At 40.8% G+C, this 27,031-nt stretch overlaps 1 protein-coding gene across 1 annotated transcript in view; it reads left to right on the forward strand.

Annotated features, from left to right (window-relative positions):
• LOC113011304 (disks large-associated protein 1-like) overlaps positions 1-27,031 on the forward strand; it is a 76,169-nt gene that overhangs the window by 35,629 nt on the left and 13,509 nt on the right. Inside the window, exons 5-11 of the mRNA XM_026150784.2 lie at positions 12,983-13,107; positions 15,607-15,732; positions 15,878-16,036; positions 16,357-16,439; positions 17,349-17,394; positions 18,716-18,997; positions 23,682-23,814. Of these exons, the coding sequence (XP_026006569.1) occupies positions 12,983-13,107; positions 15,607-15,732; positions 15,878-16,036; positions 16,357-16,439; positions 17,349-17,394; positions 18,716-18,997; positions 23,682-23,814 (954 nt within the window). The remainder of the gene's footprint in view (positions 1-12,982; positions 13,108-15,606; positions 15,733-15,877; positions 16,037-16,356; positions 16,440-17,348; positions 17,395-18,715; positions 18,998-23,681; positions 23,815-27,031) is intronic.

Here is a 27,031-nt window from a genome sequence, read left to right on the forward strand (position 1 = left end):
GCTGAAGATGAAGTTCTTGGTGGAGGAGGAGGTGGCGGAGGTGGTGGAGGCTGAAGAAAGTATACATACGTACGTGTACATGTACATATTATTAAGGAATTTAATTCTAAACATTAAAACTAAAACTTACATTTACGTTAATTAATGTACGGGCATTTTCGTTACGCGGGCATTTTGCAGGGCAGAAATATTGCCGTTAAGTGCCTTCGTAACTTGAATTTTTCGTTAAATGGGGTCTTCGTATCATTTTTTTGTTATTTTATTTTATCATTTTTGTGCACAACTTTCCTAGTCTACTCACCAAACCAAACGGTGCCTTATATATTTTGTAAATACACCCAATACATCGCAGAACACCAAACTCATTTTAGCTTACAGCTTAGGAGTGTGTAACATAACAGCTAGCCTTAGCAGCATGAACTAGCCACATAGTGAACAGATTAATAAACACTCCACTTCTACACAAGCTGATTCCCTAAATGACAAAAGGTTCAAGACTGTCCTTTCCAGGCAGGAATTAATGTGTACTCATAGTAAGTGACGTATACAACTTAAACCATGCCTAGACGTCCACTGTCGAGTCAGTTTGCAAGGTGCCTCTTGCTACGTGTTAGCTTACCCTCCATGCTCTGGATCATGTGCCCAATAGCTAGTGATGGCACATTTGAAGCTGCTTCAGAAACACTGTGTTGTGGCTTGGTTTGTCTGAACAGAGTCACGTGACCAGTGACGTCCAAATTTTCATTCGGCATGTCACTGCTTCAGTACCTGATTTAATGGTTTATAAGGAAGTAAATGTATAAGGAAGTTTATAAGGAAGTGAATCATTGGCAGGATTTGTGCAACACACACACACACATAATACATGTTAAAAGCACCATATCAGCCTGATATCAGACAGAACTGTGACATGATATCAAACATGAGTTGTAAATAATTCAGCTCTATAAAGTGGGCAATTATAATGAAGCAGTTTATTTTAAGTTGTAGATTTAAGCTGCTCTTCATATTTTTGGCCATCAGATGTCCCCAAAAAGTACTGTGTTGAAAGCTTTATGTAATGAACCGTTTTTCAATACAAGCTTCAATGCTTCAGAAAGCTTCATTTGGCCATCACTACCAATACTGCAACTGCGCTCTCTTGAAAAACCTGAAGTAGGAAAACTAAATGTATAACAACTGAAACGTGGAGTATGTAGAAGAACCATGGAAACAGAGCTACGTTAACAGATGTTAACAGACAAGCTGACGAAGAACAAATGACAGCTCACACCATAAATACACACAAGGGTGACAAGGAAAGAGGGAACACACGGAGAACAGAGCTGGGGTGAATAAACATAATGACCCAGGAGGAAGCAAAACTGAACACACTGAACACAGGACAAAATACTGTCAAAGTAAAACAGGAAACCCTGAGACATAGACCTAAGACACGTGGGTTTGACAGGGATGAGTGAGCAAGAGAGAGGGACACAGAGAGATACAAACGTGGATACAAGACACAGAGGGGCGAGAGACACACGTGTGACATGACAGACTATTACACTCAACCCATGGGCGAGAGAGAGAGAGACATGACGGGCTGGGGAGAACATACATGAACGCACAACACAGAAAGGGGAGACATGGAATGAAACATGGGAACGGGAGGTTTTAGGACTTCTTGATAACAATGAATTTCAAGCCCAGTCCAGCCTAGAAGAAATAAATGCATGAACTAGTTTTTCAGCGTCACTCTGAGACAGGATGTTTCATATTTTAGAGATATTGTGCAAATGGAAGAAAGCGGTCCTACATATTTGTTTAATATGCACATTGAAGGACATATGTAACTCCGAAATGACAACACAGGCACAGCTTCTTCAAGACGGGTGCTTCGCTGCATTTATTGAACGCCGTGAAACCTACAAACATAAAACACAAAGGCTTTAAGCGCTTCAGTCTATCAAAAGTAACTCTTGTGTTTTAACAACAGAAAGATGGCCGCCTGCCACTTCAGAGGTCCTGGAACAATAACTTTACAGTCCTGTGCATTCTAATTGAAAACATTTTTATGTTTTCAATTAGAATGTACAGGATAATTAGAACACCATACATTACAAATTTTCACAGTATTACAATACAATTATATCAACTACCTTGAACAGCTGGTAGACTAACCAGGCTTTTGCAGATAGCTCGCTGAACTCCTTAGCATGATTATTAAACGTGGGCTCACAGCCTATATTATCACACCCCAAACCTCGCGATAATAGCGGTGTAACAAAAACTTGTTCTTTGTGACAAGATAAACATGTCGCTTGTACAAGAAGACGCACCTTTACAATATTGTCCACAGAAATGTACAAGCAAGAACATTTTAACTGCTGGAACTATCTATTAAACTTCTTTATACATAAGCCATCTCTGTGACACTTACAACATATCCTGGTCAAAAATTAAGATTCCTCACAGTGTTACTGGAGGGCAAAATAACACTATCCAAAGTAAACATCTGGTTAAATAACATATTTCTAAGATTATATTAGAAGTGGTTAATAAAAAGGATGGCTAAATTGATGTTTTGTACTAGTAAAAGAAAATTTTGTTACAAATGTTTTTGCTTTGTTTTGCTCTTAGCTATAAAAGAGCTTTTACAGTATTACCCATTTCCAGTACCAGAGATAGGATTTTGTTTAGGGTATCCTTTAATTTGATTGCATTGCATTGTATTGATTGCATTGTATACTACTGTAGATTTTAATACCTCGCAAAACACCAGATCTGTCAATACAACATTCACTATGTATATTTTGAAGTGCAGAGGAGAAATAAATATCCACGTATTTTATCCCCTACTAGCCCTAATCTACATTTTCTTTTTTATATGCAACGTTGTTTGTTGTATTCCTAAACATGTAGAAGAAAGAAATCCAGATTATCCGAAGTCATGGATCAACCAAAAGAACTGGCTTCTAACAGCAAGAGGCTAAAGATAAGAAATAAGAGAGATAACTCTTTATTGTCATTGCACAGTCACACCTAGTACAATAGTGCAACGAAATTGGAAAACTGTCCTACGTTGGCACTACGTACAACACAAGTAACTTAATAAATAAAAAGAAATAAAATGAATGAGTGTATGAATAGAAAGAATGAAAGTATGCTTCTAAAAACAAACATCAGTGAACGTTTAGCATTCTGCTGATACATTGAAAACCATCTGATGAAGTGCCCTGACCCCATCTAAAAGCAACCCGAAAAATCTGTGCTGAAATACGCTATATCCAAACAGAAGTGGAAGAGCGGAGACAGGCTCATTGCTCTGAAAAGCTGACCCAACAAAGTCAGGGAAGAGGAGGGAGGCTTTTCTTTCTGTAAATTTACATGTTCCATTTTTGTAGTGATCAAACAAATAAGACTACACATACAAGTAGCAGAAACTAATTTCTTCTGCTTCTTGTATCTGGATTCAACCTTAGAAAGAGAATCAGGAGCTTGGTCATTTGGGAGGGGCTCAATCTTCAATGAAACCTGCAGCTTCAGAATCTGTGAGGTGTTGGCTTTCAGCACCCAATGGTGTGTCCATGTACATGCCATCAGGTAAATGGGGGGATCCATGCTTTGTGTGTACTTCTTTGTGTGGAATCCGTTTATCTGCCCTCATTTACTGTTTTAGCTGTTTGGCGACTAAAATCCAGAAATCGATTTTTTAAACCCAGCCCTACTAGAGACTGTGCTGGCCATTCTATGTTTTCAAGCTTACCATCTTGTTCTTTTTTCCTGAGGTTGTTCTGGCATAGCTTGGACTTGTGTTTTGGGTCATTAGCTTGGTGTAAGTTGAACCCCTGACCAACTGGTGCACACCAGAGGATACTGTATGGTGTTGCAGAATGCTGTGGTAGCTGTTTTGGTTCAGGGTGCCTCTCACTCTGTACAAGTCACCAACACTGGATCCAGTAAAACAGCCCCACACCATAACACTTCTTCCTCCATGTTTGACAGTTGATGCCATACAGTGTGAAACCTTCCTTTCGCCTACTCGACGGTGTACAAAGATCCTGCATGATGAACCAAAGATTTTAAACTTTGATTCATCAGTCCATAATACCTTCTTCCAGTCTTCAGTAGTCCAATAGCAGTGTTTCATGGCCCTGCCAAGCCTCTTTGTCTTATTCTGACATCTTACCAATGGCTTTCTTGCTGGAACTTGTTTTGTCAAACCTGCAGCTCGAAATTCCAAGTCAAGCTTTAACATGCAACAAGAAGAAAGGGGAGTAAGACAAAACATTTTGTCAAAACAGCCTGTTTCAGTTTAAGCGTTGTTTTCAATAAATTGCATGCTCAAAAAATCTTTTGTCTCACTCCCATTTCTTCTTGTTGCATGTTGAAGCTCTACGTGGAACCTTTTTAAGATCCAACCATGCAAAATATGATTTTTTGCCATTTTTCTAGTGGTCTTAAACTTTTGATCGGGACTGTATGATGGTCTGTCTTTCTTCCATTGTTAATTACCTTTTTTATGCCATTTTTGCAGTGTAATACTGCTTTACTGATGCTTACGGGGGTATGGTATCTATGTTTTTTCCAACACTGTTTTTATGCAGAAAGAGGAGGTTGTAAGTAATCTGGAAAAGTCGCTTTGTCTATCACTACGGCTGTCTTTCTCTTTGGCCTTTCCAAGCTTTGCCATGATCCTATCTTTGAGGTCAGTTCCTCTCGCACTCAACGATCATTCTTCCATTGCACTTGGGGCTTGGTACCCAATCTTGGGTGGGGACGATGGTGACGAGTCCCCCCTGACCTGCAGTCCTGGCTCACCATAGCATATGTGCTGTACCTCGTCAATCTCTAGTGAGAGCAGTTCTTTTTTCTGAATGTTGGAACACTGAGCTACTACTTCAATCTGGATGCTGGGTATCAAAGATTCCATTGGTCCCTTATCCTAGTCATGTAACCCCTTCCACTGGGATTACTTGCGTAGTAGCATTCCAGCAGCACCCTATATTCATCTCTTGCCCACGTATGCCTTCCTGTTCTAGTAGCCCACTTCTCAGCCCATTTCGAGGTTAGCCAGGCGGCTAATTCTAATGACTGCCTGACAACTGAGGTCAGTGATGTCATCAGAGAGGGACCGGCGATCAGCATTGCAGAGCATGACGTTCAAGCAGCGCTCATGAGAGTGAGCACAAGGAAAGCGGCTGGGCCAGACGGCATCACTGTCTGCTGCGGTGCTGTGCTAACCAGCTAGCAGGTGTGTTCACTTCGATTGTCAACGAGTACCTGGCTAAGTCTGTGGTCCCCACATGCTTCAAGAGATCTACTATCATCCCTGTCCCCAAGAACAACAAGCCCTCATGCCTGAATGACTACCGGCCAGTTGCACTGACCTCGGTGGTTATGAAGGTGCTCGAGAGGCTGTTGAAGAAAACCATCTCCTCTTTCATCCCAGACACCACAGATCCCTTCCAGTTCGCCTACTGACCCAACAGATCCATGGAGGACGCCATCGCCCACGTCCTGCACACTACCCTCAGCCACGTGGACAAGAAACAGGGTAACTATGTGAGAATGCTGTTTGTTGATTACAGCTCAACACAATAGTGCCCGGTAGACTGTTCACAAAGCTGAGGGATCTAGGACTCAACAGCTGTCTGTGTGCATGGGTGTTGGACTTTCTCACTGGCAGAACTCAGGTGGTGAGGGTGGGTAGGTGCATCTCCAACAGCATCACCATCAGCACGGGAACGCCACAGGGGTGTGTCCTCTCGCCAATGCTCTATTCCTTCTACACTTCAGACTGTGTGGCCACCCACGACTCCAAAACCATTGTGAAATTTGCTGACGACACATTGGTGTTGGGCGCCATCTCCAACAACAATGAGGTGGCCTACATGGATGAAGTGAAGAATCCGGCATCGTGGTGCCGGGACAACTACCTCCAGCTGAACGTCGGGAAGACCAAGGAGCTGGTGGTGGACTTCAGAAGTAGTCAGCACAGAGACTACAAGCCCATTGTAATTAATGGAGCTCCAGTGGAGAGTGTGCAGTCCTTCAAGTATCTCAGTGTCCACATCTCAGATCTGACATGGTCTGCCCACATTCAGGTCCAGACAAAAAAGGCTAGGCAGCGCCTGTACCACCTACGACAACTGAGGAAGTTCAGAGTCTCTCCAGTGATCCTCAGGACTTTCTATACAGGCGCTGTGGAGAGCATCCTCACACAGAACATCACATCCTGGTATGGAAATAGCTGTGTCAAGGATACAGATTTTGAAGGACCCGTCCCATCCCAGCAACGAACTGTTCCAGCTTCTGAAATCAGGCAGAAGGTTCGACACCATCCGAACAAGAACAGAGAGGCTCAAGAGGAGTTTTTATCCTCAGGCCATTCGTGTGTTCAATCAGCCCCCCCATCATCCTTAAGTGACTGAGACAGGACTCATTACCACATTCTCATATCATCCTGAATCCTTCTGGCCTCGCTATAGCACAAGACACTTTAACACCCTCCTCACGCAATGTACACAAGCTGTAAATTTCCAGATTGTTTTATTTTGTTCTATTTCTATTTATATAATGTACATAACTTACCCACTTGCAGCACATAATGTCCTCCTTATATATACTCGTGTTGGTTCCTCAACACGTGACGTGGACCTTGTTAATCTGGGCAACGTTCAAGCGAGTATGGTTTCATTTTTCTGTCTCTCACTCATGTCCAAGGTAGGTTTGGTGAGCATGGAAGATCTGGCCTAGGGACCCTTACTGGATGCAGATGCTAGCTGGGAGTTGAACCCACGACCCACCCAAAAGGCTTGTAGTCTTACCACTGCGCTATCTATCAGTATTTGTTTGTTTGTTTTTTGTTCTTTTTTGTTTTTACACCTAAGTAACATGGATAAAAGGAAGATAGGTACGAATTATACTGGACCAAATAGCTGTGAACCGGTCCATCTTTTACAGTAAAAAAGTTCCAGGGTCTTTTTGGCTTCAGGCTTGGAACATTGGTTTGTACTTATGTTTACAAGTCACCGAAATTGTGGCTTTCCTGTTGTGTTTAGAGTATTGCTGCTGATAATCATGTGGCTACCGGCGAAAATAATGCAGAAAATTGGTACGGTAAGCCAATTTCTGTCTTAGCGCATTTGCGCAGCTATGTGTTTTTGTGGTTGTGGCTCATTCACTGAACTTTGGTCAGAGCATGATGAAACTTGGTGTTTGGAGTCAGTAATAGCTCTGCATGATAACTAGCCTTTCTTTAGCCGGTTACATGAAGTTTGAAGAATTTCTTGTTTGGTTTTGTTTGTTTAGCGGACTTGTGCGCATTTACGCAACTGCTCGTTTAATCATGGCTTGTTTTCGTTGTGTTTGGTGGTTGTAGAAATAGTTTATATGAGATTTTGGCTGAGATTCAGAGGTCTCTGTGGATACCACACGTGGGACTTAAATTTCTCACCCCACATTATAACCGATTAAACTTGATCTCCTCCTTTTTGCCCCTGGTACCGGGGCGTGGGGCTTAAGTGGCTAACAGAGCCAACTGGATCCCCTAAATTGAGGTCAAAAGTTCAAATTTTCTTATTTTTTTCCCTGAATGCTTGCAGCAAAGTTATAAGTCTTAAGGCAGAGAATTAAGTACACAAATAGTAGGCTAGTGTTGTTTTCTGAGCCCAAGACCAATATATCCAGACCCACAGGTCATCATCTATGTGTATTATGTCCTTCATTAGCCAGTTCTTTGACTTAGTGTTGCAGAATTCCCTCCTTTTGATCCAAGGATCAAATATTATTGTTAAATATTATTTTTGCACAATTTCTATGTGCTTTATATATCCAGGTTAAATTCTTACTGAGATAAAAGATGTATTTTTCAAGATCGACCACAGATTTCTAAGAGCAAATATTGTCGACTGTAGTGAAGTGCAGAAGATAGTGATAAGGGTTTCATTTCAATTCAGTGACCATGAGAACTTTTACCATGTGAACATGTAGTTGAAGATTTGACATTTTGGAGGATTTTAAATTTTTTTAAATTATAAATAAAATGTCTTCACAGTTAAACTTGTTCCTTTAAATTGGCTGCATTTTCCATCCAATCTACCAGTCTCCAACGGGAAATGTTAAGGTTATTTTGTCAGTAACATACAAGGATGTATAAAAGGACTACATTCCTTATACTACCTATAAACTACAAGGCATAATCTCAAGATTTTGCCTTCAGTTAATGACTGATCAACATGAAAAACTAACCAGAGAAAGGCAACAACTTAACTTGGTCATACTTTAAGCTTTTCCAATAATTTCAAAGAGAACACAGACTGAGGACAGTCGTATTGCTATAATCCTGACCACTGTTATTAAAGTTGCTATTTTAAGGTTGTTGCTCATGCTCACAGCACTCCAGCTGAGACCAGTATATTGGTGCTGTTAAAATTTATTCTGACATAAACCTGATTAGCATGCTGTGGACTAACAGTATGAAGCATCTGAGACTATCTGAAAAAAATATGTCAATAGAGTTGCCAATTTAACCAAGGCAAATTTCTGACATTTTGAAACTATTCCAAATTAAATGAAATCAAAAACAGATTAAATCAATGAATGAACCACACAAAATGAAATGAAGGCGTTTTTAACTCTATTCTTGGCAGTGACTGTTTCCATGCTTGACACTATTGCAACGCAACAAAGCAGCTGTTACAAATAGTTGAAATGACAAAAGGTTTTGATGAGTGACAGGGTGGGAGTCATAGAAAATTTCAAGGTTTTACGAGGCTTCATCTGGTCATCAAAAAACCCAAAGGGCACACAGCAAGAGGGAGAACACAACAAAAAGCAATAAAAAACGAAGAAAATTTATACACACACAGGATAATCAGGGAATAGGCAACAGGCACGAACACAGCTGAAACTATCACAGATAATGAAACTGGGGAAAATGGAACTAAACCCAAAGCACACAGGACAAGAGATATAAGACAGGAAATAACTAACATTGAAATCGAGATTAAGACACACATGCTTGACACAAACAGACGTCAAGACTCAGTGAGAAGACAAATTAGAAGGAACCGAATGAAAATACAAAAGAAATAAACAAACCTATCAACTAAACCAAGAACAGAAGAAATGGCACAGAATAAATGGATCACAAGCAGAACAGAAGCCTACGATCTGAGCAAGAGCAAATGCCAACAACTGAGCAACATGTTATTGTGTGTGTATATGGATAATAGCAAACAGTGAAATACATTTCTTGCACACCTCAATGAATTTTTTTCACTCAAATTAAACTTTTTGCTCAAAATAATTCTCCAGTCCGAATGATATTCCGATGTCAGGGATATGCTGGTAGTGTGGATCAGTGAATCAATGTCTCAATCACTCTTGGCATACAGCTTGATGTCATCCATGTACAGGAGGTGGCTGAAAACTGCTCCATTGCGTAGTCAGTATCCATAGTCAGTCTTATTAATGATGTCACTGAGAGGGTTCAGGCTTATGCAGAACAGCAGTGGAGACAGAGCATCTCCTTGGTCGATCCCGCACTTAATGGTGACTTGTGCTATGGACTTGACGTTGGTTTCAAGTGTTGTACGCCACATCCCCATTGTATTCCTGATGAAGGCTCTTAGGGTCCTGTTGATCTTGTACAGTTCTAGGCATTCCAGGATCCAGGTGTGGGGCATTGAGTCATAGGCCTTCCTGTAGTCAATCCAGGCAGTGGCAGTGGTTGGCCGCTATGATGCCTGACAGGAGCTTCCATGCAGTCCTGAGGCAGGTTATTGGGCAGTTGTTGGATTGGACCAGTCCCTTCTGGGGATCCTTGGGGAACAGGACTGTCTGGCCTTCAGTCAGACATTCTGGGTGTCTCTTGTTGATTAAAAGCTGGTTCTTTTGTGCTGTCAGATGCTCATGGAGTGCAGTCAGCTTCTTTTACCAGCAGGTGTGAATCAGGGCCTGGTGCTGTCCAACTCTTCAAACTGGAGACCCTTTCTTGGATGTCTGCCACTGTGATAATTTCTGTTTAGGGAGGTTGCTGTGGTGTACTCTAGTCTCCTTCTCCATGGAGGGTACTGCTCCTTGTGGCGGTTTATCTTGTAGCCAAGCATCTCACTGATCACTGCTGCCGTGGTATAGATCAGCTGATTGGTTTTGGTGATGGTCACAGTAGGGATTGTCCATAGTGCTGCATTCACACATTCTAGTAGACCTTCAGAGGGTACTTCACATAGTCTTGGTAACCTGCTCCATATTGCCATCTTTGCAATCATCCTCTCTTTCAGGTCAGTTTCTCTCACACTCAATTCTCCTTCTTCCATCGTACTTGTCGCTTTGGTACCCAATCTCGGGTGGGGGTGATGATATCCCCTCCCCCCCCCCCCATCCTACCTCCCCCTTGCCATAGTATTTGTTTTGTACCTTGTCGATCTCCAGCTGTGATAGCAGTCCCTTCTTCTGAATTTTGGAACACTGAGCTAGTAGTTGTTTCGTCGTCAGACATGATACTGTGTATCAAAGATTCCACAGGTCCCCTGTCCTCTTCATGTAACCCCTTCCGCTGGTGTTACTTGTGTAGTGACATTCCGACAGTGCCCTGATTTTATCTCTTGCCCACCTATGCCTTCTTGTTCCAGTAGTCACAGTTAGAGCAGGGCGATATGACCAAAAATATTTGTCACGATATACATTTGAAAATTTGCGATAATGATATAACTGATGATATAATTGACACTAGACAAAATACTTTACAACTCCACAACTTTATTAGTGCAAAAAAAAAACCCAACATCAATGTATTTTCACTTAAGGGAAGAGCAGCTTATTTCTTCTGCGCAACACTTTTGTACCAGGTCATCCTTTCTCCTCTCTCTCTGGATGTAACATCTTCTGAGATGACATCAGAAGATATCACGACTTATCATCCTCTTTCTTTCTGACTTTTCTACATACACAATTTAAAACAAACTTTAAAATGACTGTATAACATCTTCTTTTCCATGTTATTCTTAGCATGACTTTTCAGTAATTCCATCACATTTGAACTTTCAGTCACATGTGTATATCCTTCTGTTTTATTCAGTTTATGCAATCTTACTTCAGTTGCATGTATCATTACCTTATTTTCACATGAACATGAGAAAACACTCAGGTAACACACCAAAAGGTCTCTAAAGATGGGCACCGCCCTGAACTCTTAAATACGACCTGACCAAACTCAGACAAAGGAAATTCCACAGCACATCACGTAGCTCTATACCTCCCAGTTCAGCTCATCCTCAAACCCTTCCTCCAAAAGGGAAATTTACAACCACCCGTCACCTCCCTTACATGTGGCACCTGGATGTCTCTAACCTACATACAATGGCCCCACTGTGAAAGTGTAATCAGCACAAGGCCCACTTGTGATAACATCCTACATATCTATAACTTTGAGACAAAGTGATTTTACTATTACTAAAGTGATATTGTTCAAACATGTGATCAGTGCATAGAGTATGGAAATCTGCCACTACAACACACACCCACACACATACCGACACACATACCTAGCCTCCATGGTCAGACTATCAGTAAGAGTAAGAATCATTTTATGCATGATATTTTCTTATTTGTTCTATTGGTTAAACTTACAGCTGATTGTATTTTATCATTATATTTTTATTTCCAAGACCTATTCCACCAACTTACAAGTGTGAGATCTTATTGGGGTGGCTGTAGCTCAGGTGGTAGAGCAAGTCACCTACTAACCGGAAGTTGATTTGATCGTCTTCTACAGACAATCCAGTATGCATGCCAAATAGCCTTGGGCATGATACTAACCCCAAGTTGCTCACTGATGCATCCATTGGAGTATGAATCCATGCAAATGTTAGATAGAAAGCACTTGCATAGAAAAAAAGAGGCAAGTTGTGTAAAGCCCTTTGATTGCTCAAATAGAGTAGAAAATTCCTATATAAGAACCAGTCCATTTACCATCTACTGTGATGGAAGAGTCTGATAATTCTGGCTAAAATATACTAAGGCAATATTTTCTCAGTTATAACTAGAATAGGTATAACACAGTATGAAATGGTGTTCTATGTTCTAAAACCTAGTTTCAGTTGCTGGGGATTAGACTGTTGTGCCCCCACCCTAACTGCTCCCCTAGTGTGTGTCAAGCATAAATATCTACCACTGCATGTTTTTAAGGAAACGTTGTTCTTACATAAACTAACTTAAGATGACTGGTCATTTAATTATCCCTTGTGATTACATAATTATTGGTCAATTACATATTTTGGAGGCCTATTCACAATGCATATCTCCCTGCACACTATTTATATTTAATTAAAAACTAAACTGATAGCTCTAGATCAGTACCCTTGCGAAACTGTCTACCTGTCTGTTGTTTTGTCACCCAGCATTGAACCTGTGACATTAAATCCATTGTGTGGAACGTGTAATAAAGCAGAGGCTTATTTATACATCACTTAAACAAATCTGTTTCACACAGTTATAAGGACACATGTTCCTGTCCACAAGTCCACAACATGTCCTTAGGTTTTATATTCATCTACCCCAGCCACTTTCAGTTGGCTACACCGGCTTTGTTCTTTCATTTTTCTTTTAATTTTTACTTCCGAGTATATAGGATTATAGTTTTTCGTTGCATTATTGAACTTGCACCTTTCAGCATCATAAAAAATAGCTTTCACTTTTGTGAAAATGTGGCTTAATATTGTGTCATAGTTCTGATATATCCACATCCATTTTTAGAATTAAATAAATAAAAGATGTCCTTAAAGATGATGTAGGTTTTCTGGTATCGAAAATGTGATCAGTTATCTTCTGTGGGTATTGTATCTGGGTACAAATGTAAAAATACAACTTTGGTTGTAGGCATAGTTACCTCAAATCTTGTCATTCTGGTGCAGTATTTGTATATCAAACTAATTTATAACATATCCTGTCTCCTCATCTTCCCGTTTTCTTTTCTTCTTTCTTGTTCCTTTAGTTTCATCTTGCATCACCACTTACAAGAAAACTCCTCCTCCAGTGCCACCCAGAACTTCAACCTGCTCCACAGCCTCCAAGCCATACATCTCCATTACAGCCCAGAGCAGCACAGAGTCTGCACAGGTACTGCACAAAGAATTTGTCCATCATATTAATCTGCTCTTTGTGTGGTTACATCCTTATGTGTACCATGGAGGTGTCATTCATAGCAACATAAAGGAAGCATACGTACTTTCATTGTTTCCTGAGTAATAGTGCTTGCATTCACACTAGGTCTTGTGCAGTTTCGTCCATAATTTGGAATTTAGTAAAAAAAAAGAAAAAACCTGCATTAACTGTTTTTATACGCAGTCCATCATTTTCAACACAATTTAAAACATAGGAATTAATTTTAATATTTGGATGAAAGTCCTTTCAGGTCATTGACTCCCTGAAGTCTAGATCCCATGGATATCATCATGTGCTGTATTTTTTTCCTTGAGATGCTCTGCCAGACCTTTGTGCAGTGACCTTCAGTTGTTGCTTGTTGTGGGTCTCGTCTGCCTTCAGTTTTGTCCTCTTTGGTTGAGATCAGATGACTGATTTGTCACTGAAGAATATTCTATTTCTTTGCTTTGAGGGTCATTATTAATTTCCACTGTGAAAAATCATCCAATCCGTTTTGTACCATTAGTCTAAATCTGACTATACCCCTGCTCAGCAGTCACATAATTCATCAATATACACTATTTATTCAGTTCCACTGGCAGACATACATCTTCATGTCATAACATTGCCTGGTTGACAGATGATGTTATCTTCTTTAGCTTATGACTTGAGGCGACTGTTGCTGTGAATTGACCCAGTAAAAATAGAACTGAATCAATGAGTTGTTCATGAGTTTCATCTGTCTAAAGATTTTATTTTTACAGAACTGCACTTTTAGATGTTTTCTGGATAATCTGGTCATCCTGGTTACAGAGTTGGGCAGTGCATTACTTGTTCCAGCAGACCATCTGACACCCCTGATTTATACATTCCTAAACTTTGTGGTATCTCTCTGATAGGTTTATTTTGTTTTTTCAGCCTAGTGATGGCCTCCTTTATGTGCATGAACCTCATGTTGAGAGTTCCTGCACATAAATGATTGCTATTGAGTGCAATCATTTCCAGATCTCTTATCTTCTGAATTGGTTATAAACTAATGAGGGAGTAGGTCTCACTTGAACATGCTTGTCCAATTATTTTCGGGTATCTGAAAATAGGGGAATGTAGTTTCTAATCTGTTAATACAATACTTTTGGTAAATCCCCTGAGTTAAAGCTAAGGGTCTTGTTTAAAATTCACTGTGGTGATGCACAGAGGCACAAATACTAAGAACCTGTTCCCAATAACAGATAAATAATTTGATGATCGATGAACTTCATGTAATGAAGGAGGCCCTGCAGTCCAATCCCCAACAATCAAGGCTGGCTATTGGTACATGGAATGTCACCTCACTGGTGGGAAAGGAGCACGTGCTAGTGCATGAGGTTGAGCGATACCAGCTAGATATAGTCAGGTTTAGCTTAACACATGGGCTCTGAAACTAGTTTCCTGGACAAGGGCTGGACTCTGTTCCAGACTGGACTTGGCCTTTGTGGGTACATTGGGATGCTCTTGGGAGTATCCCCTCTGATGGTGACTCCCTTGTGCTACTGGGAGACTTCAACGCTCACATGGGCAACAACAGCGAGATGTGGAGTGGTGTGATTGAGAGAACTAATCTGAATCTTGGTGGTGTTTTATTACTGGTCTTTTGTGCAGTTTATCCATAACGAAGACCATGTTCGAACATAAGGATGTCCATAAGTGCATGGGGTACCAGGATTGGGGATGGGTATAAAAAATGGATTTTCCTGGTTCAAATCGATTTTAGTTTGAATAAAGCGATTTCAATTCATTAAATCCTGAATAATTTTTTAAATATAAATGTATTTTGCCAGAAACGCCAGAATCTCAGGCTAAAGCTTACAAAACTATTTCAACAACTGCCAAACAGCTAAAACAGCAAATGCGAGCAGGTAACGGATTCCACTAAAAAGATGTAAACACAGAGCACGGTCACCCCGTTCACCCAACGGCGTGTACACGGGCACGTCGGGTGCTAAAGGGCGACATCTCACAGATTTTGCAGGTTTTGTCACTCTCTGACCAAAATTCACTGGACCAGCACAAAAGAATATAAAAACTGCGCTTTTAAAAACTTTTGCCGTTTCGCTTCCACCACCAGCTTCTTGTACTTCAAGAACAGTTGACCATCTCAAATCTCTGTTTTCTGCATTATTCGCCTGCTTATTAAGCACCAGTCTACTGTTGTGTATGGTGCTGTTGGCTGCTGGTTTTTTCCCCCAAAATGACCTCCAACAAGAATGCCTAATTTCTGCTGTTCAATACCGAAGAAATTTAAACTTTTACAAATTCTACCAAATTGCAAAATGCTTAACTGTGTCTCTAATAAGACCTCTGTAACTTTACTCTGCTTCACTTCAGCAGCATCAGGTAATGTTCATCAGCTCATTCATGGTTTTATTCATGGATGGATGGATGAAGGTGTGTGATATAACTTGTCTTAAAATGACTGTGTATTCTAAAACTAACCAGGATGCCTACATGGAAGAAGAGGGACCTAGAGGTGACATGACCATCCAATCAGGGCTCAGTAACTCCACAGAAAGCATTGACAGCATGAAGGCCTTGACAGCTGCCATAGAGGCTGCTAATGCTCAGGTCAGTGCTTTAGTGCTTTAGTTTTTACTGTAAGCATCGTCGTAATAAACACCCACAAATATTTTCCAATTTCAGCTAGAATACACTGTATTTTTATTGTCTTACTGAATATTGTATTTACAGTGTTCTCAATATTCTTGCATAGGTCCACGGACCAGCCAGTCAGCATGTCAACAATAGCACCATGACAGTCAACACCACCATCCCCTCAATCCTGAGCAGGGGGCAAGTAGTTGAAGACCACCGGGATGATTATAGGAAAGATGCGTTCAGGAAGGGAAAATGTCTCTCCATAGGCATCCAGGTATACGTGAGATCACGGTCAACGAAACATTGAGCTTCAGTTACTTATAAATTATGTGGAGCTTGTTTATCTGTGTTTTCATTTCTGCTAAGAACCACATGTTACCCTGCTGGATAAAGAATATTTAACAAGCTTCACACAAAGTAGGGGTCTGTTTCACCTCTTTGTTACGATGACTATTACTATTTTTCTAAAAATTCTAGATCTGCTATTAATCTGTAATCTGTCTTGGGTCTCCTTTACATAAAGAAATGCATATTCATTTTTATGAAGCTTATTGTTGTGATTATTTTTAGTTTTGCTCTTTTTGCCTCCTCTAGGTTGACGGACCAGAGGATGTTCCGGATCCAGAGGACCCCTCCAAGTTCACCTCTGTAGGTGTGCAAGTGGAAGATGACAGAGGGTGAGACTTTTTTTGTTGGATTTAGCCTAATGTATCTAAACACAATAACACAATAGCCCTCTTTTCTACTTCTTTTGTCATTTATACATTTCTTTGAAGCTATTACTGGGAAGCACATTTCAAACAGTTGACTGTTTTAAATGTTCTCTTTTGTTTTCTCCAGCATGTTTTTTTCTGTGTGCTTTTCCTCTGAGAGTGCAAGCAAGGGAAGCAGTACTTACACAAGTTATTTCATTCATTCATCCTCTGTCTTTTGAGTCTGGAAGAATCCTTCATAATCCAGGTTTTCAGCATCCTAACATCCCATCTACTAGTGGACATGGGTTGTGTATTTGTAGCCATTTAATGTGCTAGTTTGATACCCCTTAAGACCATTTAAGCATGTGTTATCTGCTTCAGGGTCTCCAGGTTGGATGTGACCAAGATACAAACATTCAGCTGTATCTAAACAGTTTGGAAAAGCATAACTTTTTCTGTCATGATGGTGGAGAAAGACTGTTGATTTAGCAAAACTGACCGTGTCAAACTGTAAGCCAGCCCAGATTATGATGCATCTAATTTACAAGCAGCTACTTCATCCTTATTTTGCGCTACTTGCAACTTTTTTATTTCTTTTATTGGAGCACTGAACAGTTAAGCTCAGATGGCACTAATGCATTTAGAAAATCTTTTATAACCTCTGGTAGCATTCATTTTACACCTCTTCTCACAACTGACATCCTAGAGTCACAGGGAACCTCAAATCTCCAAACAAAAAAGTAGTAATTGTTAGATGGAAAAAGAATAGACTAGTGCAAATGTAAACTTACAACATTTTAAAGATGTGTATGTGAAGACGTATGTTCTCTGAAAGCAGAGGGCAGAAATTTTATTCTAGTATTTATTCTTTTTTCCCCCTCTGATGCTCAGGTATCGTCGGTTCCAGCGCTCCAATAGTGTGACAGCAGCTGTGCAGGTAAGTTTTGGTACCGACTGCACCCATACAAAATAATGCTTGCAGCTTCCTTGAGACACACTGGTCGCTTTGAGTTTAAAGCAGTGCTAAAGAAAAACCTGCACCAGAGCTGCAAGGTAAAAGAAATGCACTGGCTATATTTTAACAAAACACCCATATTTTAAAAACATGAGAAATACTATACTGAACCAGAACATGGTCCAAGAGTTGGCAGTTTGCTTGAGATCAATGATGCCTCTTAGCTTATGAGATATTTACATTTAAAAAGGCACATATGTCTTTTGTTTGTTTGTCACTATTTCTGTTATAATCAGAAAATATATATATTTACAGTTTAATTCGCATAGTATTCACTTGCAGCCAATTATGGAGCTTTATGAATGCTACATTTTTTGTGCTGGATTACCTACTCTGAGAGCCTTTTTTTATCTATTAGTATTCAAAGGATAACAGTCTTTTACTGAAGTCCTTGTAGTCGAGGAATACCCAAACAAAACCCTTTCTTTCGTTTCTTACTTTCTGGATACTTGCAGGATGGCGTTACCTTGCCCTCCAGAAACACTGTGAGGAATTTCGGAGTAATTTTTGACCAGTACATTCCCTTCAGTGCATATAATAAACACATATGTAGGACTGCTTTCTTGTATTTGTGCAATATTTGAAGGCGCTCAACCTTCAAACAATCAATCAATCACAGCTTGAAGATGAGCCTGGCAACAAAATGTAAAACAAGAATATAGGCACCGAACTCAAATGGTGATATCGTTCTTTAAAAGTTTATCCAAAATGCAGTTTTGGGTTTTTTTAAGATGAAATGTCATAAAATAATTAATTATTGAGGGCATCAGTGCTTTTTTCTGTTAGTTGACATGACAGACATTCGGTTGGTGCAGTTTTGGTATTGAAACTATGACATAGCACATGATGCTACACTGATTATTGATGCTCAAAGCTACTTAAGAACAAATGTTGAGCTTTAAAAAGATCAATTTTGGCTTGAGATTGCGGTGGTATTTGGTTGCAGTTTTAATCGAGTAGAAATCGTCTTTTCATTTGAAAATTTCCTCAAAAGTAAAGTAAAAAAAGCCAAAAAACTAATAAAAATAACCAAATTTGGGCCTACTCCGTTATACTCATTAAACATATTACACTTGTAAAAAACATCATCTGTTTCTGAGGAAGTCAGTTGATTTTTTTTTTATGGCCCCTTCACTTCATCTCTAAATGAGGGTGAACATCATTTAGCAACAAATGCAAACAGGTATAACAGACCTACACTGCTCACAAATCCACTGATTTCTGTACTCATTATTCCATCCAGGCAGATCTGGACATGCCAGACCTACTAGACACACCTATAAACTCCCCGGACACTGACATGGAAATACTGTCATCTCGTGCCATCCCTCGGCAATATTCCCGCGATGCCACCACTTCCACCGTCAGCATCCAGGGCTCAGGGAACCACTACCATGCCTGTGCCTCTGATGACTATGAGGATGTGGGCTTTGACCCATCCATCCTTCCCCCTCCAGACCCATGGATAGACAGTGTAACAGATGACCAACTTGATGTCAGTTTCAACAGTTCTGCTATACTGGAGGTATGTGGGAGAATATTCAGTGATACTATTTGGTTAACTTTAGTTTTACATTACATTTACAGTTGCGCTCATAAGTTTTGCCTATTTTCTAGATCAGGGGTAGGCAACCTTTCTGATGATGAGTGCCATCTAAAATTCCCTCAGAAGTCAATGTGCCATATGATTGCATTAGCAATAGATGTAATAACGCTGTATATTAACAGTTACACAATATATAGAAAAACCTAGAATAGAATTATATTTGTTGGCAGATGTTGGCAGCTATCAGCGAATAGTTATCAGCTATTTTGAAAAAAAAAAAGACTTTTTATGTTTTTTTATGTTTATGGCCTCCTCACAACAATGATAAGAAAAATAAACTGGGCCAATATGGCATGTTTGTTAATACAGAGACACACATGTTAATGTGATCTCTGGTCTCCCACTCAGAGACACAGGTCTCCGAGTGTCCAGCATTCAGACGGCGACCTGAGGACTCATGTGAGAGAAAATCTGCTCACACAGATATGTAGAGCCAAATACTGTCAATAAAGCCTCTGCAATGTTCTGAAGACAGTTAACCTTGTCAGGTAGTGATGAACATGCAGCTCCATGAACACGCACAGCTGTGGATTCCAGCTGCGTCCGTAGTTCTACAAACTTTGACCCCCACAGAGTCGAGCTTTTCAGTTCAATCAGCTGCATTTCGATGTCCTCTGTGTCCAACCAGTTAATGCGAGACAAACCCAGCTGCTCATTAAAGCTTTTTGATTTGATTAGAAAAGAAAACATTGGTCCATACACCTAATACACCTGTTGTGCCGAGGGCTGGACTGGGACAAAACATCGGCCCGGGGATTTTGACTAGAGACCGGCCCACCAGGTATTACAGGAAAAGCCACGAACCCTTTGAATGAAAACAAACGCTGTTGTGACAGTAATGCACACAGTCTTGTTGGTCTATGTATGATTTCTATACATTTTACATCTAATAAAAACTTTGGTTGTAAGCTTCAGATAATTATTTAATAAAAGCGAGACATTTTAAATGAAAATAAGAAAGTATTTCTTTGTGCCCCCCTTTCCCTGTTAATGCCCTACCTGCCCCCCTGGCAACACTTTGCTAGGCCCGCCCCTGCACAGTTACCAGCTGTCAGCTGCTTAGAAAAGGATCCTGGTGTTATTTGTCTCTCAGAAACAGTTTATAACTTCCCTTCAACTCATTCATGTCACCTAAAAGGTAAACCTGCTTCTCCATCACCTGTTCAGCTCTGATGGTTCAGTAAGGACATCTCCTGGTTTCATCTTCATGTTTCCCTCTCACCAGATAACCAAACCATATCATGACCAGCAGCTTTACAGCTGTGGCTCCAGCAAACATCAGCTGATACTAGAAAGTAATATTAAATAAATTCTAACAACAGCTGATCAAGCTTAAACGTGCTGCTGTTGTTTAGCGCGACATCCGCTGGTTTCCTCTTTCTGGCGCAAAGTGGGCGATAAACAAACAAGAGAGAAAAGCCGATCAGCTGATCATTGATCAGTTTCATGATTAAAGTAGCAACAGGAGAGAGAGGGGAGAGAATGAGAGAAGAAGAGGCAGCTGTGCAGCGTAAACACAGAATAACTCCAGCTTTGTGTCTTTTTCCATTCTAGCTGAAGTTCGGGACAAACTGTTCTTTTTCAGCTCAACATGAAACGCGTAATATTTTCTCTGAATACGAGACGATTCCAGTTTTTTACGGAACATTTGGCAACTCTACTAACTAACCTTATGAATAAAATAAAGTTCACTATCAGTAACATTATCGCACCCACCCAGCTGTATGGAAACTCCGTCATGCTAGCTAGCACGCAGTACGAGTTATTGTAACTGACTGTAAAAAGTCAGCAACATGAAAATAAACTCCACCTAAACTTGGTTCATATCTGACCCAGATAGACTGCAGGTCATAACTTCTTACCTGAAGTTCAGTTCACCTGACACTCGGACCTGCAGCTGCCTCGGGGCTCTCCTCCTCCTGCCTCCCCTTTCCCTCATCCACCTGCTGCCTCTGTGGAAGCTCCGCCATAGCCACCACCAAACAACTGAACAATGGACTGGCCACCGGTATGCCCGATGGCCAATCCAGCTATTGTCGTGCCATCAGTTAACCCTTAGCTGGCACACGTGCCCAGGGTTGCCGACCCCTCCTCTAGAGAATATGGATGCTAATACAAAAGCTTTTCTTTCACTAATGGTTAGTGGTTGGATGACACCATTGTCAAAAAAACTACCCAACTACCCCAATGACCCTGATCAAAAGTTTACATACCCTAGTTCCTAATAGTGTGTATTGCCTCCTTTAACTTCAATGACTGCTTGAAGTATTTTGTGGTTGTTGTGGATGATGCATTTTATTTTCGCAGATGGTAAAGCTGTCCATTCTTCTTGGCAAAATGCCTCCAGGTCCTGTAAATCCTTGGGCTGTCTTACATGACCTACATGTTTGAGATATCCCAAAAGTGGCTCAATGACATTGTAATCAGGAGACTGGGATGGCAACTCTAGAATATTTACTTTTTATCCTGTAAGAATTTAAGGTGGATTTAGTCTTGTGTTTTGGATTATTGTCATGTTGGAATGTACATGTGCATCCCATTGACAGCTTGCGGGCTGAGGAGTGCAAATTTTCCTCCAGTATTTTCTGATAACATGCTGGATTAATCTTGAAATCAATTTTGGACAGGTTCCCTGTGCCTGTGTAGCTCATACATCCCCAAATCCCCAATGTAAGTAATCCATCCCGGTAATGAGGCTTGCTTCCGAGTTATTTAGCATATTGTAAATAGGCTGCTTTGGGGCATTAGTGAAGTTGTGGTTTTCATCTGGGGACCATGTAGCCCATTGTTCTTCAAGTGCCCCTCTTTTTTTTTTTTCAGCGAGTCCTGTATGTCCGCTGTGGATATTTGTGGGTTTTTCTTTGCAATTTTCTGGCAGTTTTGGCTGAAGCTTTTGTTGGTGTACCTGTCCGTGGCTTGGTTTCACCATAATTCTACTTCTTAATTAGAGTTTGAACACTACAATTGTCTGGATACCTTTTTACGTCCTTTTCCTGTTTTATAAAGTTCAAGTTATCTTCTCCCACAGCTCCTTTGATAAATCTTTTTCTTTCTCTATGGCATCAGGGGAGGAAGACAGGACAAAGACATGCTGTGGAAGAGAGCAAGAGATTAATAATAACTAATGATTAAACACAGAATTGTGTGCAAACACATAGTGAGTGAAAAAAGTTGAGCAAATAAGAAATACTCAGTGCATCATGGGAAACCCTGAGCAGACTACACCTATTGCACCATAACTCTATGCTTTATCAAAAAGGAACGTTTTAAGCCTAATTTGAGTCTTTTAGATTGAATAGAATGAATAATTTATTCATGTTTAATCTGTTGATTTAACACACAGATCGATAAAAGTATTATTTTTATTAAACTTCAGTATTTTCTGGCTCAGACTGACTCACAGTGGTGCTGTTTCAATCTAAGGAGACTGCTGCAAATTAGAGTTTTGAAACTTTAAACTTGATTGGCAGATGGCCCCGCCCCTCCCTGTGCCTGGTTCTGCTGGATGTTTCTTGTTGTTAATAAAATGTTTCCTCCCCACTGTCGCCAAAGTGCGTGATCATAGGGGGTCATATGATTGTTGGGTTTTTCTCTGTATGTATTATTGTAGGGTCTACCTTACAATGTAAAGCGCATTGAGGCGACTGTTGTTGTGATTTGGCACTTTATAAATAAAATTGAATTGAATTAAGATAACCTTTATTAAGATAAGAATCCATCAATGGGTCCCTGCATGGCATGTACCACCAGCAGGTAGAAGTGGTTGATATAAAATATCCTACTAATTCCTGGACAAAGCTGGACTAAAAGACAGCAGACACCCTGGTAAAACAGCAACAACCTATAAGTGTAGAGGCTGGGGTCTGCCACACCAGGCAAGACCCTAGGTGCTAGCTGTGCAAAGACCCTGACACAATCCAGCACATAACGGCAAGATTCTAGCAGGCAAGGCATACATGTAACACCATAACCACGTGGCTTGGATATTATACAGAAACATCTGTGTCGAGTATGACCTAGAAGTCCTGAGGCAAAAATGGGAGACGTCCCCCAGGGTGGTTGAGAATGACCGAGTCCTGTGGGACTTCTAGATACGGATGGACAAACTGGTGATGGATTAGCCATCTGACATAGTGGTAGTGGACAAGCAGAGGAAGATGGCCATAGTGATAGTTGTATCTATACTAAGTGATAGCATTAGGAAGAAGGATCCTGAGAAGCTCGCTACCAAATACTAAGGGCAGAGAGAAACGCTAGAGAAGATGTGGCGGGTCAAGGCAACTGGAGTCCCCGTGGTAATCTTAGCACTTGAGGGAGTGACCCCCAAACTGGGCAAGTGGGAAATTATTATTGTTTGCGTATTTATTTGTGTATGTATGTAGATGCACTTTCTCTGATTTTATATGTTATATATTTATTTAACATAGCACAATAAAACAGCACTTTCTCTATCGTGCACATACAGATGGGGGCAGCTTGGGTTTCAGGAGTGTCCTCATGGCCAAGGCTAAATTCTTGTGACGTGAATTACAACTAACTTATCAACCCTGTAGAAAGTACAGTATACAGTTTTCTGTAGTGAGTTTCATTATTTAAATGGCAGGTGGTGCAGAGATCAGTTTGCCAGAGAGACGGACGGTGGTTTCTGAAGCTGCTGCAGGCTGAAACCGACCGCATGGAAGGCTGGTGTCGACAGATGGAACTCGACCAGCGGGAGAATGACCTGCCTGAGGACAGTACGTCTTTGTGTGTGTGTGTTGTTGTTGTTCTTCATGTCAAAAAATCTCTCTCAGACCCCATCCTTCGTGTGTGTGTGCTTTCCTAATGCTTGAATCCTCTTCCAGAGGTTTAGGAGGCAACATATAAATTTGATTGTTTCCTAGAATCTCATTCAATAAGTTGCGTTTGAGTCAACTGCTACTGAAATACTATAAATACAGTGTATTACCTCCATTGTGATGATATATCAGTTCAATTAAATCTTATTTATATAGCGCACAGAGTGTGAAACAGTTTGATAAGATTAGGCTTTCTGGAAAAGTACTTTTGCCCTCAGTGCTCGATAAATGGTAACATGACCAATATAGCGAGTATATTGGGTCCTAAAGCTGCAGAAGGTCACTGCTGAAAAGATTGGTTGTTAACAAAGTGCTGTATGGAAGCATACTAATGGAAGGGAAAAGTCTGCTAGCAAATGGTGCACAAGTAATAGAGACATCTGCAGCCTTAGGAAGATTGCCAAGAAAAGTGTCAATTACTTGAGAGAGATTCACAAGAGGTGGACTGAGGTTGCTTAATAACAGCTTAATAGTGTTCGTAATAAGCAAGTCTCAGTTTCAACTGTGAAGAGAAGGATCCGAGCTGCAGGTTTAACAGGACGAGTTGCAGCAAGAAAACCATCGCTAAGACATCAGAATAAGACAAAGAGACGTGCCTGGGCCATGAAACACCGCCATTACACTACTGAAGACTGGATTACGGAGTGATGAAGCAAAATTTGAAATCTTCGGTTCACCACGCAGGATTTTTGTACGCCAACAAGGAGGTGAAAGGATGGTTCAACAGCGTGTGGCATCAACTGTCAAACATGGAGGGGGAAGTGGGATGGTCTGGGGCTGTTTGCTGGATCCAGGGTGTACAGAGTGAGAGGCTCCCTGAACCAAAACAGCTACCACAGCATTCTGCAGGCCCATGCAGGACCCTCTGGTATGCACCTATAGTTGGTCAGGGGTTCATCCTACAACAAGATACAGTGGGGCAAAAAAGTATTTAGTCAGCCACCGATTGTGCAAGTTCCCCCACTTAAAATGATGACAGAGGTCAGTAATTTGCACCAGAGGTACACTTCAACTGTGAGAGACAGAATGTGAAAAAAAAATCCATGAATTCACATGGTAGGATTTGTAAAGAATTTATTCGTAAATTAGGGTGGAAAATAAGTATTTGGTCACCTCAAACACGGAAAATCTCTGGCTCTCACAGACCTGTAACGTCTTCTGTAAGAAGCTTTTCTGTCCCCCACTCGTTACCTGTATGAATGGCACCTGTTTGAACTCATCATCTGTATAAAAGACACCTGTCCACAGCCTCAAACAGTCAGACTCCAAACTCCGCCATGGCCAAGACCAAAGAGCTTTCGAAGGACACCAGGAAAAGTATTGTAGACCTGCACCAGACTGGGAAGAGTGAATCTACAATAGGCAAGCAGCTTGGTGTGAAAAAATCAACTGTGGGAGCAATCATCAGAAAATGGAAGACATACAAGACCACTGATAATCTCCCTCGATCTGGGGCTCCACGCAAGATCTCATCCCGTGGGGTCAAAATGATCATGAGAACGGTGAGCAAAGATCCCAGAACCACACGGGGGGACCTGGTGAATGACCTGCAGAGAGCTGGGACCAAAGTAACAAAGGTCACCATCAGTAACACACTACAACGGCAGGGAATCAAATCCCGCAGTGCCAGACGTGTTCCGCTGCTGAAGCCAGTGCATGTCCAGGCCCGTCTGAAGTTTGCCAGAGAGCACATGGATGATACAGCAGAGGATTGGGAGAATGTCATGTGGTCAGATGAAACCAAAGTAGAACTTTTTGGTATAAACTCAACTCGTCGTGTTTGGAGGAAGAAGAATACTGAGTTGCATCCCAAGAACACCATACCTACTGTGAAGCATGGGGGTGGAAACATCATGCTATGGGGCTGTTTTTCTGCCAAGGGGACAGGACGACTGATCCGTGTTAAGGACAGAATGAATGGGGCCATGTATCGTGAGATTTTGAGCCAAAACCTCCTTCCATCAGTGAGAACTTTGAAGATGAAACGAGGCTGGGTCTTCCAACATGACAATGATCCAAAACACACCGCCCGGGCAACAAAGGAGTGGCTCCGTAAGAAGCATTTGAAGGTCCTGGAGTGGCCTAGCCAGTCTCCAGACCTCAACCCCATAGAAAATCTGTGGCGGGAGTTGAAAGTCCGTGTTGCTCGGCGACAGCCCCAAAGCATCACTGCTCTCGAGAAGATCTGCATGGAGGAATGGGTCAAAATACCAGCTACTGTGTGTGCAAACCTGGTAAAGACCTATAGTAAACGTTTGACCTCTGTTATTGCCAACAAAGGTTATGTTACAAAGTATTGAGTTGTATTTTTGTTATTGACCAAATACTTATTTTCCACCCTGATTTACGAATAAATTCTTTACAAATCCTACCATGTGGATTCATGGATTTTTTTTTTTCACATTCTGTCTCTCACAGTTGAAGTGTACCTCTGGTGCAAATTACTGACCTCTGTCATCATTTTAAGTGGGGGAACTTGCACAATCGGTGGCTGACTAAATACTTTTTTGCCCCACTGTAAGGACCAAAACATAAGTCCAAGCTATGCCAGAGCTACCTCAGGAAAAAAGAAGATGGTAAGCTTGAAAACACGGAGTGTCTCAGTCTCCGGACTTAAACCCCATCGAGCTGATTTGGGATGAACAGAAGTGTGAAAGCAAAGCAACCTACAAGGTCCACATTTATGGGAACTTCTGCAGCAGATATGGGAAGAACTTTCTGAAGAATATCTGATTTCTGTTGTAGAAAGAATGCCACGGGTGTGTACAGCTGTTATATCTACTAAAGGAGGCTACTTTGATGAGTCAAAAGTTTAGAATACACTTTGATCTATAAATTGATTCCATGATTATTTTTAACTCCAATTGCTTATTTGTGATTTGCTTTCATTTCAGAGTGCAATTAGACGCTAAACTGCATAATTTACAAGAAAAAAATTGGAAAAGTATTCCAAAACTTTTGACTGGTAGTGTAAATATATTGTATATATATTATATTTATTATAGTTATTGTTAGCCATTGATGCAATGACTATATTGTACTTTGTGTGTAATGAATGTAGTTTATGTGACAGTTTACTTTTCTGCGTTAAAATCAGAAAAATACGAATGGTTCC

The sequence above is a fragment of the Astatotilapia calliptera genome, chromosome 18, assembly GCF_964374335.1.
Source record: "Astatotilapia calliptera chromosome 18, fAstCal68.1, whole genome shotgun sequence".
NCBI lineage: Eukaryota > Metazoa > Chordata > Actinopteri > Cichliformes > Cichlidae > Astatotilapia > Astatotilapia calliptera.